Below are 19,655 nucleotides of genomic sequence, written 5' to 3' on the forward strand. Positions count from 1 at the left end.
CCGTCTAAAAAAAAAAAAAAAAAAAAGAAGATGCACACAGATTCTTCTGGCTCTCCAGTGGGCTGTGAGGCATCTTTCCCAGCACGGCGACTGCCGAGTGACTGCTGAGGCCATGTTCACTCCTCCAGACCCGACCATCTTGCCTGGAGTGGCGTCATCATAGCCATGGTCTGCTGTTGCCTGAGACGATTTACCTGGTTATTGTCATGGCCCCTCAAAGTCTGACCTATTGGGGTCCATGATGAGGTAGCCTGTTTCACACTTAGGTCCTAACAAATCAAGGAGTGGAGTCAAGGAGTTCAGCTCCTGGTTAAAACCTGTAGTGCATGTTCAGGTGTAAGCACAGGCAATTACCAAGGCTTTGCCCGGCAGGCCTCAGGGGAAAACTGCCCTCCCAGCAGACCTGGTGCACGGCCAGAGCACTCTGGTCTCTGAGGGGAGCTGCAGTCAGGGGTCATGATCTCACACGTCTGCCCTTCTTACCCAGGCACCTGCACTCCAGTCTCCTGAGGCCTTTCTCAGGTGCTAATGCAAGACCTCCTCGTTGGGGTTGGGGAGAACCCTGAAGACACTTTTCCCCACTTTGACTCAGTACCTGGTACTTTTCTACTCCCAGCTCCTCCCTCCCTACCCCAGGGTCCAAAACAACTGCTGGAGCTTTTGGTTCAGTGCTCCCTCGGCTGAGGGCAAAGAGTCTATCCCCACATCTGCCTGACGCAACTGGCTCTCTGTCAGAGGCATTAGAACCAAAGCGACTCCATCTTGAGTGAGGGCAAATGAGGCTGGAACTTGCTGGGCAGCATTGCCAGGATGTGAGGTATTCCTGGCTTCTAGACGTTTACTGTTAAGGGAAAAGATTAATAATGTTTACTAAACAGACCTATGCCCAGGAATGTCCTGATGTCCCCATGTCTTGAGAACAAAAGCATTTCTAATGTTGCTTTAAAGATAATAATATTGATTCTTATACAATATAGTAATTAAGAAAATCAATCCTTTATCACAAACCCTTGTAGCTGAGCACATCTCCCTGTGACTGTCATTGTTGTTGTCCTACGGATAAACGAGCCTTGTACCTAGGGTGGGCGCCTTCCTCCTCCTGCTTTCGGGAATGCCCTGCTCTGCCTATGGAGTAGCCATACTTTATTCCTTTATTTATTTATTTTTTTGAGACAGTGTCTCGCCCCACTGCCCAGGCTGGAGTGCAGTGGTGCCACTCCTGGCGTAGGACTGAACATCAAAAAAAGAGAATATTAGGAAGAAAGGAAAGAAAGTAGGGAAAGGGTGAGAGGAGAGAGGCTAGTAGGTGGTAAGAATTCCTCTGAAAGGTGAGGGGACACCACAGTCTGTTTTTTAAGTCAACACAGTATGGAAACAGAGCTGAACGCAGATCCCTGCATGCCAAGCCTTTGCCAACAGGAGCAGCATTTCTACCCAAAACACATCAACATTCCAGTGGAGAGAATACTTACAGGCACCATTTAAAGGTTTCATAATGATCAATTCTGCCAGATGATTTAAGTTTCTTTCCTAAAACTGAAATCTAGGTAGGATGTACACTCAAGACCTCATCTCAGGCCCTGAAGAAGGTAGGATGTGCACGCAAGACCCACCTCAGTCCTTGAAGAAACTGTGTTCTGAATTCTTTTTTTTTTTTTGAGATGGAGTCTCGCTCTGTTGCCCAGGCTGGAGTGCAGTGACCCAGTCTCGGCTCACTGCAAGCTCCGCCTCCCAGGTTCACGCCATTCTCCTGCCTCAGCCTCCCAAAGAGCTGGGACTACAGGTGCCGCCACCATGCCTGGCTAATTTTTTGTATTTTTAGTAGAGACGGGGTTTCACTGTGTTAGCCAGGATGGTCTCGATCTCCTGACCTCGTGATCCGCCTGCCTCGGCCTCCCAAAGTGATGGGATTATAGGCTTGAGCCACCGCGCCCGGCAGCATCCTATTTCTTATTGATCTCTTCCAACTTTAAGACTTTTGTATGACTCTTTTTCTAACTCTGTCACCCCGGTTGGAGTGCGCTGATGTAATCCCAGCTCACTGCAATCTCCATCTCCTGGGTTCAAGTGATTCTCATGCCTCAGCTTCCCGAGTTGCTGGGAGGCTAATTTTTGTATTTTCAGTAGAGACGGGGTTTTGCCATATTGGCCACGTTGGTCTCAAACTCCTGGCCTTAAATGATCTGCCCTCCTTGGCCTCCCAAAGGGCTGGGATTACAGGCGTGAGCCACCATGTCCAGCTGAGACTTTTGTATGAGTCTATAACCTACTATGTGCTTCTTTTGACATCTTGTTTCCCAAGCTTATATTTTCTCTTATTTAAATGTATTTAGACCCTTCTGTGTGTTGCAGAGATTTCCATAAGCCTCATCACATCCACGAAACAGAGGATAAACCGATAACCCACCTGTGACTGGATCATTTTCCACTGCTCTTGGGAAACGCGCTGTTTTGTGACTTCTCTTAGTCTTGACACCCTGGAGTGGTCTCTGGTCAGTGGTCTGTAAACTGAGAATGCATTCTTGGTCTTGTGGGCTCTTCTTTCTTATCTCACATGAGTTGTCTTGTTCCAGGGGGTTACTGCCTGTGGATGCAGTACACATTTTATTTTAGATGATCTAATTAATTTGGAAACCTAAATCTTGGTGTTCTTGCTGGGAGTTCAGGTTATTTAAACCCTCAAAGTAGATGTTGGGTAGGTTCACATCAGGGCTAGCAGGTGGGAAGCAGAGTGGAATGTGAGCTACTGGCATGTCTCCATCACATCTGACCTGCATCTAGGCCAGGTCTGCAGCACACACTGAACCTAACCACCCTGGCTCCACCCATCAATGCCAGATGGAAACCACTCACCGGGCTGGTTCAAGCAGACACCTCCAGAGGAGCACCCCTACACCAAACTGCTCAGCACAGACGTCACGCAGCTCTGGAAATGCAATGAGGGCTTATTCATTCCACAGAAATATTTCCTGGAGGTACCTAAATCCAGTTATTTGTGTTAAGTGCTACAGAGTAAAATGCAGCTTATTTCTAGGCAGGGTGGTAAACAGAAAATGGCCTTTAGATGGAGATGGTGAATCAGCCTGGGGTTCTGGCTCCCTACCCCCAAACCAGCCAGGAACGAAAGGAAAACATAGATCCGAGGAACTAATATAAGAGTAAAAAAAGAAAAAGAGACACCCCTGGGCAGACACAGGGTGGGGTGAAGCTGAGGCATGAGTTTGAGGCTGAGCAGGGCCTGGCTGCAGCCTACAGTAGATGGGAGCCAGAGGGGGCAGCAAGACACAAGGCAGGGAGTGTCTTATGTTGCCTCTTCCCCAGTTCACACTGGAACAGATACCGCCTGCACTTTCTTCAGAAATCAGCAGTAACAGCCCAGGCTGCTGGTTTCCAAGGGGTACCTGAGGCAGACCCCAATCCCTGCAGAACTGAGGAATCATGGAGGGGTAAGGGCTGCAGCTGTTCTTTGGGTATTTTCTGACCTCCTGCCTCCAGCATCCCAGGGCTGGGAGTGTCAACTCATGAGCTGCCCGGAATGGGGGCAGCTCCCAGCTGGAAGAGGGGGCACGATTCCCAGGTCTCCCCTTGGTCCTGGGCCCCTGAACGCCCCTCTGCTTCAAATCATCAGAAGTTTCAGAGACTAAAGCCTGGCCTTCAGCCTTTCCCCAACACGCATCTCCAGACAATGTGGGGGAGCAGCTGACACCCCAAGGGGAACGTGAGCTCACAGGCCTGGAAGGGCAAATATAGATTTAAAAGGAGGAAAAAGCCCTAATTTTCCCTCATGCCAAACAGAGAAAGAGATTCACCCCCGTTTTTTTTTTGTTTGTTTGTGTTTTAAGAGGCTCAGTTTTGCTCTTGTAGCCCAGGCTGGAGTGCAGTGTACGATCTCGGCTCACTGCAACCTCTGTCTCCAGGGTTCAAGTGATTCTCCTGCCTCAGACTCCCAAGTAGCTGGGATTACAGGTGCCTGCCACCACGCCCAGCTAATTTTTTGTATTTTCAGTAGAGATGGGGTTTCGCCATATTGGCCAGGCTGGTCTCGAACTCCTGACCTCAGGTGATCCACCCGCCTCGGCCTCCCAAAGTGCTGGGATTACAGGCGTGAGCCACCATGCCTGGTCACATTCTTTTTTTGAGACAGGGTCTTGCTGTCACCTGGGCTGGAGTGCAGTGGCATGATCTTGGCTCACCGCAGCCTCGACTTTCCTGGGCTCATGTGAATTCTCCCACCTCAGCCTCCTGAGTAGCTGGGACCACAGGTGTGCGCCACCACATCCAGCTAATTTTTGTATTTTTTGTAGAGACGGGGTTTTTCCTTATTGCCCAGGTTGGCCTTGAACTCCTGGGTTCAAGTGATCCACTGGCCTCAGTCTCCCGAAGTGCTGGGACTACCGGTGTGAGCCACCGTGTCTGGCCTCGTCGAACTTTTATTCAATAAGAAAATTTTTTTTCTTTATTTTCTACTTGTGTGGAGAGGTCTTCTGGGTTGGCAGATTTTAGGTTTATTTCCCCAACAGGCCAAATAATCGGGTAACTAAGTATAACCATTATTTTTAAAACTTTTTCAAAGACCACAAACTGCACAAAAGATATCATCTTAGGCAGAAGATGGAAAAGACTGACCAAGATTGAAAACAAGCATAATGAACTCAAGAAGTATCACATCCTGGTGCATGTGAATGCTCACACTTTAAATTTCTTCACTGCCCATGGACCAGGCCACTTAGATTAAGCCACACATGGAGTCAGAGCCAAAGAATTCAAGGACATGCAGCTGCACAGGGATGCTCTTTCCTTCATCAGAATGAGTTTGAAAGGAAATGTCCAAAAACAGTTTCCTGTAAACTTGGGGACAAGAGGGACCAAAAATCTACCTTACATAACAATCCTGCCAAGCAACATTTGTCCAGCAATCACCGTCTACACCTGCGGGGCGAGGCCACGTGGCCCAGGAATGGTTGCCGAGCAGCGCCGAAGCTCCCAGGGCTGAAGCAGGTGACTCCTGAGCACACGGCAAGGGCCCCACAGGCCAGGGGCTAACCAGCTAGCCAGGAAGATACTGAGTGGTACAAGGCCAGCGGCACCTTTCCAGAAAGTGAGGTAAACTGAGCGAGAAGACCTACAGCAAGGACCCTTTTCTCATCTTTGTCTGTCTTCACTGTCCCACAGAAATAGAGTAAGCAATGACTGAAGTGTCCACCCCCCGCCTCAAATGAGGGAGGAAAGTTAGGACTGGATATTAGCAAATGGCCGGGTTTTTCCCCAGGGCAACTGAGAAAAAAGAGTAGAGGGAGACGCCACCCCTCTGTGCAGTCTCCCACTTACCCCAGAGGCAGGCTGAGGGTTGGAGAGTTAGACAAGAGCAGTTCCCAGGTGACCGCACGCTCAGGAACCCCACGGTGCACGGCCAGCAGCATCCACACCTGCAGGGCACAGGAGGCGGGGACCAGCGTAGCTCGCGCCTGGCACCTGCGGAAGCAGACATCAGTGTAGCTCGCGCCTGGCACCTGCGGAAGCAGGAGGCAGAGACCAATGTAGCTCACACCTGGTATCTGTTGGTGGAAAGGCTTATGGGGTGCTTGTATTAACTGGCCATAAAAATATGGGACAATAAGGTGTGGAAAGTCACAAGAGGCCTGAGGAGGAATGCCTTCTTATTGCCATCACGTTCCCATGTTCTGAGCGAGACTTGCGCTCTTATCCATGAACACTGTGTTTAAGGAGAAAGACACGCCTCTGAAGCACCGGAATGTGGCCAGACGTGCAGGTTCCTAGTGAAGCCCGCTCCCACTAGCTACTCTCCGAGAAGTTAAAAATATGCTGTTTGAGCACAAAGGAGATTCATTTAAACGGCCACTGCTATAGATTACACGTAGGATGCACTGCCTCCCTTTCACCGTTTCGCCCTGAACGTCTGCTCCGTAGATCTAAGTGATTGTCCTCAATAAATAGAGTGGAGACCAGAACTCCGGGCCTTTTGCAGACTCCATGTTGCAATTGGCCCCCTGGCCCCCACTCTTTATACACTCTTAACCTGTCTCTTCTCATTCCTTAGTCACCACCGGACTTTGGGTGATGTTGAGGCTGGTCCCCAACAGTATCTGCAGGGAGCAAGAGGTGGAGACCAGTGTAGCTCGTGCTGGCATCGGCTCCCAAGTTCTTTATGTCTCCCTCTCTGTCATTAAAAGAATCAAGGTAAGACTCAGGCCAGGGAGGGGAGACAGGTCCCAGTGTCAGCAGGGACAGTTAACAACCATAGTCACTCTGGAAAGATTGGCTGAACTGTGGATTCTGACCCAAGCCGTGGTGAACGGCAGAGCAAGGACACTGAGGCAGGAGGAATTCCTAGAAAAGGTGGGAAAGGAGAGGCATGGCACAGGGCTTCGCCCATTCACAGGAAGTAGAGATAAAGGTCAGAGGCTCCGAGGGCACTCTTTCTAGTCCACAGTGTGAAGGGCTTGTGGCTAGAGGCAGATTTCTTGAGAACAAACATCCTGGAAGAGCCCAGAGATTGGCATCCAAAGACGCAGCTCCTCCTAAGACGCCCAGGAGCTCCTTCAGGCTCGCGGCACAGAGGTCAGGGGTTCCACCGTCTAGGAGGCCCAGAAAGGAGCCCTGACTATAAAGAGACCCCATAGTTACCGGCACCCAAACCTGAGGTCCCTGAAATCAAGGTCCCCCCGCCCTCCTGGAAGCTTCAAATTAGTTCGAACCCTTTTTGAGTGAATGCAGAGGGACCTCTTCCAGCTGCTTCTCCGGCAAAGAGAATGTCTTGTCCTGAGTCCAAAAACAGCCACCTGGCCTCCCCCTTCAGAATCCTGAGTACTTCATCCCTCTGCTCTCACATTCACACCAAACCTCTCACCCCACACACACGGATACACAAGTACACGCACACACAGACATGCACACACACTCACAGATGTACAGATGCACACACACAGACATGCGCACACAGACATGCGCACACACTCACAGACGCACATACAGATGCACACGTACAGGCACACACAGACATGCACACTAAGACATGCGCACACACAGGTGCACAGATGCACATGTAGAGGCACACACAGACATGCACAGACGTGCACACAGACGCACAGATGCACACATACAGACGTGCACACAGATGTGCGCACACACAGACACACAGATGCACATATACAGACATGCACACACAGACGCACACGTACAGACATGCGCACAGACGCACAGATGCACATGTACTCACACACAGACATGCACACAGGTGCACACACAAATGTACATGTACACACAGGCATGCACACATACTCAGGCACACTGATACACATGTACATCACACACTCAAGACACACACTGATACAGGAAGACAGACACATACAAAGACATGCACAGACACACTGATACACATGTACATCACACACAGACGTACATAGACACAATGATACGTACATCACACACAGACATGTACACACACACTGATATGTACATCACACACACAGACATACACACACTGATACACATGTACATCATGCATACTCTCAGAGATGTACACACAGACACCCTGACAGGTACATCACACATACACTCACAGACGTGCACACACAGTGATACACACGTATACACAGACACGTACAGTCATGCACACATACACTTAGACACAATGATACACACGTACATCACACAGACATACACACAGACACAATGATACGTACATCACACATACACTCAGACGCGCACATACAGATACACATGTACAGACACGCACACAGACATGCACACTCAGACACACTGATACATAAATCACACAGATATGTACACACAGACACAATGATACACACTTACATCACGCATACACTCAGGCACACACACAGATAAACATACACACAGACACGCACACAGATGCACACACACTCAGATGCAGTGATACACATGTACATCACACACAGACATGTACAGACACGATACACACGTACATCACACACACTCAGATGCACACACACACGTACACACAGACATGCACACTTAGACACACTGATACATAAATCACAGACATGTACACACAGACACGATACGTACATCACGCATACACTCACACAGATACACACGTACACACACTCAGATGCATGATATGTACATCAGACTCACAGATATGTACACACAGACACACTGATACGTACATCATACACACTCAAGACACGTAGACAGATACATACATCACATACACACACACAATGATACGTACATCACACAAACGTACACACTGATATGTACATCACATACACAGACACGTAAACACACTGATACACATGTACATCACAGACACACACATTGATACACACGTACATCACACAAAAACATGTACACACACACTGATATGTACATCACAGACACACAGACACAAACGCACACACTGATATGTACGTCAGACATGTACACACAGACACACTGATACGTACATCACACATACACAGACATGTACACAGATACACTGACGCACATGTACATCATACGTACACACAGATACACATGTACACACACAAACATGTACACACAGACACACACACAGATACATACATCACAGACACACAGATACGCATGCATATCACACATGCATATATGTACACACATCGATATGTACATCACACTCACACACAGACATGTACACACACAGATACGTACCTCACACATATACACACTCAGACATGCACACAGACGCATACATATATACACAGACAGGTACACACACTGATGTACACATACATCACAGATACACTCAGACACATACACACACTGACACACTGATGCACATGTACATCATACATACAGACGTACACACACGCACACACTCAGACATATCACAGACACATATACAGATATACACACTGATGCACACATACATCCCACATAACACAGACATGCACAAACTCACTGACATACACGTACATCGCACATGCACACACACTGATATGTACATGACACACACGTACAACACACATCACACATACACACACTCACACACTGATACACATGTATATCACACGTGCACACACTCATAGACACTCATACACATACATCACACACACTCATACACGTACACCACACATACAAATGCACACATACATCACACACATATACTCACACTCAAACATCACACAAGCACACATTCATACGTACATCACACAGACACACACAGACACTGATACACACGTACATCATGCATACTCTCACAATACACATTCCCACACACAGACCTCACAGTTTCACACACGTACATATACCACATACACACATGTTCACACACACATCACACACACATCCATGCATGCATCACACACACACGGTCTCATTTACCCAGGAAAGCAGCATTTGCTGAATTCTTATTACACACCAGGCACTGCTCTGCACACATGGGAAAGACCACTCAACAAGATGTACGGCGTCTTTGCCCTCCAGGGAAACAGCCAAGTAAATAAATGATTTCTGACTGTGAGTGCTCAGAAGAAATTTTAACTGTGGGCCGGATGCGGTGGCTCACGCCTATAATCCCAGCACTTTGGGAGGCTGAGGCGGTAGGCGGATCACTTGAAGTCAGGAGTTCGAGACCAGCCTGGCCAACATGGTGAAACCCCATCTTTACTAAAAATACAAAAAATTAGCTGGGCATGGTGGCGGGCGCCTATAATCCCAACTACTCAGGGGGCTGAGGCAGAAGAATCACTGGAACCCGGGAGTTGGAGGTTGCAGGGAGCTGAGATCAGGCCACTGCACTCCAGCATGGGTGAAGTAGCGAGATTCTGTCTCAAAAAAAAAAAGGGAAATTTTAACTGTGACCTAGTGACGGATGGACAGAAGACATTCTTCCCAGACCTCAGAGAGGCTTGTGGGAGGAGACGGCTTTTAGCTGAGCCTGAAGCAGGAGGAGCCTACCACCGAAGGCTGGGCCGACCATACCACTCCAGGCACCTCAGAGGCAAAGGTCTTGGGCGGAGGAGCCAGAGGTCATCAGGAGGGATGGAAGAGGCCCAGGAGGTACAAACAGCAAGGGGAAAATTCCACAAGGAGAAGATCTGAAAGCCAACGGGTCACTGAGAACTTTTAAAAAGGAAATAATCACGTAAAAAGAGTGGTCACTGATCAACGGTCACATGCTACAACGAGAGGGCCAAAGGGCAAAAAGACTTGTCACACACGAGAGGCTTCACAACCATACGCACTTGGACCTGCTTCCAGACCCACCAACACGGCCCTCCCAGGCCCCTGGATTACCAAGTCCCAGGGAGGGCCTCAATCACACACACACATCCCAGACACGAACCACTGAACTCCGCAGCTACAAGCCCATGCCAACCTCCAGCGTCCCAAGTCCCCCAGTCACTCACACTGACCACCTGAGAATTCTCCAGCTCCACATCCCAAGATGTCCCCAGATCACTGAATCCAACAGGCCTGCTTCCCAGACCTCCAGACCACACAACCACTGAACCCCATAAACTCCACTCCCACTCACCCATGTGCCCCCATCACTCCCACAGAACCACAACGGCTGACTTCACAGGCCACGCAGTCTCTCTCCCCGAAAGGCCGCTCCTCCAGGGCTTTCAGTGACACATGCTATGGGTTCCCCAGTGATCAACAAAGCCCCCAGGTGGTAACTCTAGTGGCCCCACAACAGCCTCCAGAAACACCTTACCACTGACTCCACAGACTGGCACGGTATTGGTTCCTAGACAACTAATCACAGATATCCAAAGGCTACTAACTTAATATTATTATTATTTTTTAAGATGGAGTCTCGTTCTGTCACCAGGCTGGAGTGCAGTGGCGCAATGTTGGTTCACTGCAACCTCCACCTCCTGGGTTCAAGCAACTCTCCTGTCTCAGCCTCCTGAGTAGCTGGGACTACAGGTGCCCACCACCACTCCCAGCTAATTTTTGTATTTTTAGTAGAGATGGGGTTTCACCATGTTGGCCAGGATGGTCTGGATCTCTTGACCTCGTAATCTGCCTGCCTCGGCCTCCCAAAGTGTTGGGATTACAGGTGTGAGCCATCTTGCCCGGCCAAGGCCACTAACTTCTAACTCCACATTCACCGCAAATGGCAAAGAAACCATTAGGCTCCCCAGGCTTCCCTCTCACTGACACCCACAGGGTCCCCGATTTCTCGCCCTCACCCACCCACACATCAGTCACAGACACTTGCATGCATGCTTGGCATTCATCCCAAACATCAAACTCCCAAGCCCTCCGATCATTCCTCCTCACAGACCTCACTGCCCACCCCATCAGTCCTTCAGTCATGTCTGGTACCCAGTCACTGATACAAACAAGCTCCTTCTCACCTAGTTCCAACACCCTCAAATAACCAAGCCAACGCACAGGGCACGAGCCAACAAAACCATCCCCCATTCAACGATGCACACTGGACCCTTTATTCCTAATCCTCCACAGGCCCCCACACACTCACCTGGTGTTTACCATTCCTATGTCACGCCATAGACCCCATGGGCCAGGCAGAGTCATCCCTACAGGCCCAACTGATGACTGGACCCCAGTGACTGCCACACGGCTTTTAAATACAGATGCCCAGACACCATCATCACCGGCACCCCCAAACTCCCACTTAAGAATCACCACAGACTGAAACGCCAAACACTGAGTCCCAAAGGATCCCCACAGAACTCAGACACTCCTGCAGGTGAGCTGGGGAGGGAGAGGAAGAGAAGGGGGGGGGGGAGGAGGAGGGGGGGGGGGGGGGCAAGGGTGGGGGGGGGAGGAGAAGGGGCTTCAGTCACCCCTGCAGGTGAGGTGGGGAGGAGAGGAGAAGGGGCTTCTGTCCTGGGACGAACACACCGGTCTCCATTCACTCACTTTATCAGGTGCCCAGGTCACGCGCTCACAGAGCCCCTCCCCAATAACTGACATTCTCAGACTTGCGCCACAGACCACCTAAATTGGACCCGTCACTCAATGCCAAGCGATCCCTAATCCCTTATCCCTGGGGTCCCCAAGCATTTGCCCCATGACACCCCATTCTCTAATCCACTCCAAGCTGGAGCATTCACCGACACTCCCATAGCCCTTCCCAAATGCCACCTGGAAAGGGATTGTGGGGCTGTGCACAAATGCCGACCCCGCAGGCCACTCCAATGACGCCAAGTATGACCCCGTTGTCCACGCACTCACAACCTGCAACGGGTCCACCATTAACTTACGTCCAGACTCCCTTGTCACAAACACACAGCGCCCCCATTCCTAGTGCTTCAATCATAAGATCTCCAAACACAAGCACAGAAACCAACCCCAGCCACTCGCCAGCACAGGCCACCCCATACTCGCCTCCGCTATTGGAGACGGGTTGAAACAGCAACCACCGTTATTCAGCTGTCAAATAAAACATGCAACTGGACACAGCAAAGACGGCTCCAAAAGGTTATTGGAAGTGGGGAAAAAAGACGCGGAAGAGGGTTGGGAAGGGGAAGAAGGGGCTTCTGGGAAGAACCCTGAAGCCACGAGACTCACGTGCATCTCTGCAAAGCAAAAAGGGATTTTCTTTCATAGAGAGATGTGAACAAGGGTAGCAAAGACCAGGCCTGACACGCGAGGTGGAAGTTCGCGCGACCAGACGGCAAAGCAGAGAAAGCCCGACCCTGAGCCAGCCTGTTCTCTGCCGAGGCTGTGTGTTGGCTCAGGCCGGGGATGGGCCAAAGCTCAAGAAAATGGGGAAAGGAAAGAAGCTTAGCTAAAGTTTGGTTAAGGAACATTTTGCTCCGACCGCTCAGTGGAGTTCAGCCCGTCACTGATGAGGCAAGCCACAGCAACGTGGCGGGTCTGTGTGAACAAGGGGCATCCTGGAGGCTGACCTAAATCATATCGGGAAGGGGGGTCTTTGCAGTGAGTCATCTCCTGGAACCCAAAAGGGTGGGAAATTCCTCAGCCTTCACTGTTTCCAGGAGCACAAGGCTCTGGTGAAATTCAACAGTCACAGCCGGCAGGCTTCAGTGAATGGAACCCACACAAGCGAGCCCCAAACCCTCCCAAGCAGACCCCCGCAGAAGCCTCATCATTCACCCCGCCGGCCTCCAATGCTCACCACAAGGCATCCAAATCATGGATCAGCAGAGTCCTAACCGCTGCAGACAAATCCTCCACACGGCCTCCCAGGAGCCCCTCTCCCCTAGGGCCAAGAGCAGCCTCGCGTCCCCTTGCCCCGCCCGCGCTGCACCCCAAGTCTACAGCGACCTCCATAGGCCGCCAGTGAATCGCCCAGCTGACCCCAAATCTCCCCCGACACCCACATTCAGCGCCCCACCGCCGCCGGCCCTACAGCCCCCACCCTGCCTGCTGCCTCCCACCCCCGCGCGCCCCCAGGGCCCCCGCCCGAGGCCCGCCGTCTGCGCATGCGCCCAGCCGCTCCGCAGGCCTTTCTGGCCCCGGCCGGCAGCTCGTGCGCGCTGGGGTCACCGCGACCCCCGGCCGAGACACAGAGGCCGCTTCCAGCCCCGCCGCCTAGTCGTCCCGCCCCCGCTGCACACTCCCTTACCCCTCGGACCTCGCAGTGCCGAGGTGGACACGGCCCCACCGCGGAAGGGAACGCGCAGAGAACTACATTTACCAGCGTCCCGCTCGCGCTGGAACTACACTTCCCGGGGGACTCCGCGGTGCACCCGCCGGGGTCGCCGCTTGGACGTTTCCGGTTGGAAAAGCCGCTTGGCGGCTAACTGGGGAGGACTGGAAGAAATCTAGGATGGAGCCAGCAGTGCTGGCCCAACATGTCTGTGAGAGAACCTAAAGGCGCCTCCAGGAGGAAGCCTCTGCATCTTTTCCTTGTTTTTTTTTTGTTTTTGGAGGCAGGGTCTCGCTCTGTCACCCAGTGGGGAGTGCAGTGGTGCCATCACCACTCACTGCAGCCTCAGGCTGGTTTCCCAGCTCCTGGGTTCAAATGATCCTCCTACCCCAGCCTCCGAAAATGCTGGAATTACAGGCATGCGTCACTGCGTCCGGCTTCTTTTCCATTTTACATCACGGCTGTAAGTAATATAGGTAAACTTTAGTGTTATGCGCGTTGCAGTGAGCCAATATCGTGCCATTGCACTCTAGCCTGGGCGACTGGGCGAGACTCCGTCTCAAAAAAAAAAAAAAAAAGTTAGCTGGGAGTGGTGCTGGGCGCCTGTAATCCCAGTGCCTCAGGAGGCTGAGACTGGAGAATCGCTTGAACCCGGGGGGCAGAGGTTGCAGTGAGCTGAGATTGCGCCGCTGCACTCCAGCCTGGGCAACAGAGCGAGACTCTGTCTAAAAAAAAAAAAAAAGTTTTTTGCCAGGCCGGGGGCGGTGACTCACACCTGTAATCCCAGCACTTTGGGAGGCCGAGGCGGTCGATCACCTGAGGTCAGGAATTCGAGACCAGCCTGACCAACATGGTGAAACCCCGTTTCTACTAAAAATATAAAAATTATCCGGGTGTGGTGGCTCATGCCTGTAATCCTACCTATTCAGGAGGCTGAGGCACGAGAATTGCTTGAACCCGGGAGGCGGAGGTAGCAGTGAGCTGAGATCACACCACTGCAGTCCTCCCTGGGAGACAGACTCCGTCAAAAAAAACCCATGAAAGCATATTAATTTTTTAAATAAAAATGGGGAAAAACAGGAAACACACACAATTGGCAATTTAAAAAATTGGAATGGCCATAAAGAACAAATTAAAAGTATTTGTGAAATAATATTTAGCTCAATTCTATATTAGTAAATTTGGAGCCTGTGAGGGATGGGGTTTTGCTCTTGTTGCCCAGGCTGGAGTGCAGTGGCGCAATCTCAGCTCACTGCAACCTCGGCCTCCCGGGTTCAAGCGATTCTCCTGTCTCAGCCTCCTGAGTCACTGGGATTACAGGCACCTAGCACCACTCCCAGCTAATTTTTTGTTTTTTTTTGAGACAGGTCTTGCCCAGTTGCCCAGGCTAGAGTGCAATGGCACGATATTGGCTCACTGCAACCTCTGCCTCCTGGGTTCAAGCGATTCTCCTGCCTCAGCCTCCCGAGTAGCTGGGATTACAGGTGCATGCCACCATGCCCAGCTAATTTTTGTATTTTTAGTAGAGTCTGGGTTTCAACATGTTGGCCAGGCTGGTCTCGATCTCTTAACATCGTGATCCACCCACCTTGGCCTCCCAAAGTGCTGGGATTACAGGCGTGAGCCACCGCACCCAGCCACTCCCAGCTAATTTTTTGTATTTTTAGTAGACATGGGTTTCACCATGTTGACCAGGCTGGTCTCAAACTTCTGACCTCAGTTGATCCATCCGCCTCAGCCTCCCAAAGTGCTGGGATTACAGGCCTGAGCCACTGCACCTGGCCCACATTGCCCCGGTTCTAATTGAAATTCAGACTTTATTTAAGCAACCCAATTCCATGCTCAACAGAGCTAAAATTAAAATTCTGCTTTAAGGTAGTTTTGTTTTTGTTCTCGGAAAATTCTGCTGTTCACAGATTTATGATTTTCACTTTTCTCTGAGGTTGTGTTATTTATTAAATGACTCACTAGAATTTATACGCCCCTCCCTCCCCTTTTTTTTTTTTTTTTTTTGACGGAGTTTGGCTCTTTTGCCCAGGCTGGAGTGCAGTGGCATGATCTCAGCTCACTGCAACCTCTGCCTCCTGGGTTCAAGCAATTCTCCCATCTCTGCCTCCCAAGTAGCTGGGATTACAGACACCCACCATCATGCCCGGCTAATTTTTTGTGTTTTTGTAGAGACGGGGTTTCACCACGTTGGCCAGGCTGGTCTCTAACTCATGACTTAAGGTGATCTGCCCGCCTTGGCCTCCCAAAGTGCTAGGATTACAGGCATGAGTCACCGAGCATGGCCATGGCCTTTTCTCCCATTCAAATTTTGGTCAGGAAAGAAAAGTTTCTCTCTCTAAAATAAATATTGCATGACTTAAGTAAAACTTGTAAGTTAAAAAAAAAAAAAATCCAAAAAACTGGCTAAACTCTTAGTTCAGTTCATTTGACATATCTAAGGTCCCATTTTAAATGACCAAAGCCAATAAAAGAAACTTTCTATAAAGACAGAGATAAGTTTTAAAGATAAGACACTATTTCTCCCAGCCAAAAGATAGCTTAGTGACTAAGGTTTTGTGAAACTATTTAAGCTCATCATCCTTCATGATATACATTGGACCCATAAGACTCCCCTCAACAAAAAACATACAAAAATATCCTAGTGCCCTAAGTGCTCCAAATTACTGGGTTTCACCAAGACATATAAGAGGAAAAAAGTGATTCATGGGTGACTCTTCAAGAAATAATCCTTATTAAGCAGCATGCCAGATCCAACAACTCTTTCCCTTTCGGTCTTTGACCATTAAAACAAAAACCCCGAATTATGGACAATCGTCCGTCTAACACTGAGTCTTTCCCCTTCAAAAGAAATACACCTTTAATGGCCAGATGCGGTGGCTCACGTCTGTAATCCCAGCACTATGGGAGGCCAAGGTGGGCAGAGCACCAGGTCAGGAATTCGAGACCAGCCTGACCAACGTGGTGAAAGCCTGTCTCTACTGAAAATACAAAAATTAGCTGGGTGTGTTGGCGGGGGCCTGTAATCCCAGCTACTCGAGAGGCTGAGGCAGGAGAATCACTTGAAACAGAAAGGTGGAGGTTGCAGTGAGCTGAGATCATGCCACACTGCATTCCAGTCTGGGCAAAGAGGAAAACTCCGTCTCCAAAAAAAAAAAAAAAATACACCTTTAAGTAACTCCAGCTAAATTCATATTCATAAATAGTACTTATGATGTGATCTCCCATCAGTATCTTTTAAAATGGTCTTATTTAACCCATAAAGACCCAAACTACGAAGACCAAAATGAAATGCCATTAAAAATTACCTAAATTAGTTCATTTATGTACATAATTTTTAAAAACTGAGTCTAAAATTTTTGGATGTTAAAAAGCATCCAAAAGAGACTCTGAAAATTTCTTTCCCTTCAGAAAAAAATAAACTCTCTAGAACTATCGATATATTAAAAAAGGAAACTGCCAAAACTTCTTCTCACCCTTCTGCTTCTCCATCTCTTTATCCCTCCTTCTCTAAACTGCCTTGCCAAGACTTGGCTTCTTTTTTCCTCCTCCCATCCGATCACTTATCTTTTGTAAATTATTATGTATTAATGTGGAGTCCTAATTAGGGAAAAAGAGGGTAGTGGGAACAGGGGAAAGCAAAATAAGAAAGAAGAAAAAGCAGATAAGCTGTAAGTCTGCCTTTCCTAATGGTCCAGGACACAGAGTCGTCCTGTGCAAATAACTCACAATCTTCCTATGCCTAGCTATCACCAGACTCTCAGCTGATACAAAAAATGCAAGTCAGCTTCCTGCAACCTTGGTGTTATCAGAAATGAATGTAGCACTCTGCAGCCCAAGAACCACCTATTCCATCTCCAGGAAGCGTGCGTTTCCTTGCAGTCAGTTCCTCTCTTGCTGGCTGCCCATTACCTTCTTGAAAGTATTTTCCTACTTCCTCTAATAAATCTGCCAGTGTTAGTGAATTCTTTTTTTTTTTTCTTTGAGACGGAATCTTGCTCTGTCACCAGGCTGGAGTGCAGGAGCATGATCTTGGCTCACTGCAACCTCTGCCTCCTGGGTTCAAGCTATTCCACTGCCTCAGCCCCCCGAGTAGCTGGGACTACAGGTGTGCTCCACCATGCCTGGCTAATTTGCATTTTGGTAGAGACAGGGTTTCACCATGTTGGCCAGGATGGTCTCGATCTCCTGACTTTGTGATCCATCCACTTTGGCCTCCCAAAGTGTTGGGATTACAGGCGTGAGCCACCACGCCTGGCCCTGTCTTGGTAAATTCTTTTACTCCTGTTCCACTTTCCCAGTTCCACTGCTCCCCCACAACAAGTTATATATCTATACAAGTTGTAAATATATATTTATAATTATATATTTAACATATATGCCTTTTTATTGTCCTGTACCTAACCTAACTCAGACCAAATAACACAGAAAACCCGTAACTACTACATCTTCAATATAAAATAGTAAGTATATCTTCTCCCCCAAAAAAACCACCTTAACTAATCAGACCATTATAACGCTACATTAAGCCTTATATGTAAAAAAATTAAAGTTCTGTTAAACTTTTCTAAACATTGTCTATATAAACAATCCCAGACTTCTACACTTCAAAACACAAACTTTCATTAAGATTTATACTTCCTAGGTGGCTGTCCTCAAATTTTACACTGAAATAAACTATATTTAAACTAGATACTGATCCTTTTAGTTATTTTATTTATTTGCTTTTATGTTTTTTGAGACGGAGTCTAGCTCTGTTGCCCAGGCTGGAGTGCGGTGGCGCGATCTTGGCTCACTGCAAGCTCCGCCCCCTGGGTTCCCGCCATTCTCCTGCCTCAGCCTCCGGAGTAGCTGGGACTACAGGCGCCCGCCACCACGCCCGGCTAATTTTTTTAGTATTTTTAGTAGAGACGGGGTTTCACCGTGTTAGCCAGGATGGTCTCGATCTCCAGACCCCATGATCTGCCCGCCTCGGCCTCCCAAAGTGCTGGGATTACAGGCGTGAGCCACCGCGCCCGGCCAGTTTTATTTTATTTTTTTGTTTTTGAGACTGAGTTTCGCTCTTGTTGCCCAGGCTGGAGTGCAATGGCGAGATCTTGGATCACTGCAACCTCCGCCTCCCACGTTCAAGCGACTCTCCTGCCTTCGCCCCCTGAGTAGCTGGGATTACAGGCGCCCTCCACCTCGCCCGCCACGCCTGGCTAAATTTGTATTTTTAGTGGCGATGGGGTTTCGCCATGTTGGCCAGGCTGGTCTCCAACTCTTGACCTGAGGTGATCCGCCCGCCTTGGCCTCCCAGGGTGCTGGGATTACAGGAATGAGCCACCCACACCCAGTCAGATCCTTTTATTATTATTATTTTTATTTTTATTTATTTATTTTTTTTGAGGTGGAGTCTTGTTCTGTAGCCCAGGCTGGAGTGCAGTGGCGTGATCCCGGCTCACTGCAACCTCTGCCTCCCAGATTCTGTCTCAGTCTCCTGAGAAGCTGGGATTACAGGTGGCACCACCACACCCAGCTAATTTTTTGTATTTTTAGTAGAGATGGGGTTGTACCTTGTTAGCTAGGATGGTCTCGATCTGCTGACCTTGTAATCCACCCGTCTCGGCCTCCCAAACTGTTGGGATTACAGGTGTGAGCCACCCCACCCGGCCTGTTTTATTTTTTTATTATGTTTTTTATTATTATTATTATTATTATTATTATTATTATTATTATTATTATTTGAGACAGAGCCTCATTCTGTTGCCCAGTATGGGGTGCAGTGGCGCGATCTTGGCTCACTGCAACCTCCGCCTCCTGGGTTCAAGTGATTCTCCTGCCTCAGCCTCCCGAGTAGCTGGGACTATAGGTGAGTGGCACCACACCCAGTAACTTTTTATATTTTTAGTTGAGAGGGGATTTCAACATATTGGCTAGGCCAGTCTCTAACTCCTCCCGCCTTGGCCTCCTAAAGTGCTGGGATTACAGGCATGAGCCAGCATGCCAGGCCCTTTTAGTTGTTTTAGATTAACATATCCTAGTGCTGATTGAAGCCCTGGAGTCAGCTATTCCTGAAGCCTTCAGATCGGCTCCTTCAGTTATAAAAGCTCAT

At 49.2% G+C, this 19,655-nt stretch overlaps 1 protein-coding gene across 10 annotated transcripts in view; it reads right to left on the reverse strand.

The window, feature by feature from the left end:
- Positions 1–13,614, reverse strand: part of ZNF605 (zinc finger protein 605) — a 35,466-nt gene extending 21,852 nt beyond the window's left edge. For 2 of the 10 annotated variants that reach the window (XM_023196846.2, XM_023196836.2), the window contains exons 1-4: positions 13,532–13,583; positions 5,329–5,510; positions 2,854–2,926; positions 2,408–2,584 (exon numbers count right to left, since the gene is read on the reverse strand). In XM_023196846.2, coding sequence (XP_023052614.2) covers positions 2,408–2,422 — 15 coding nt within the window. In that variant the 5' untranslated portion in view covers positions 2,423–2,584; positions 2,854–2,926; positions 5,329–5,510; positions 13,532–13,583. Of the gene's footprint in view, positions 1–2,407; positions 2,585–2,853; positions 2,927–5,328; positions 5,511–13,081; positions 13,251–13,531 lie in introns of those variants that run through there. The other 8 variants (XM_023196840.3, XM_023196837.2, XM_023196842.2 and 5 more) reach the window with 8 other exon arrangements.
- Between the last annotated feature and the right edge of the window lie 6,041 nt (positions 13,615–19,655).

The sequence above is a fragment of the Piliocolobus tephrosceles genome, chromosome 10 (genome assembly GCF_002776525.5).
Source record: "Piliocolobus tephrosceles isolate RC106 chromosome 10, ASM277652v3, whole genome shotgun sequence".
In the NCBI taxonomy this organism is placed as follows: Eukaryota; Metazoa; Chordata; class Mammalia; order Primates; family Cercopithecidae; genus Piliocolobus; species Piliocolobus tephrosceles.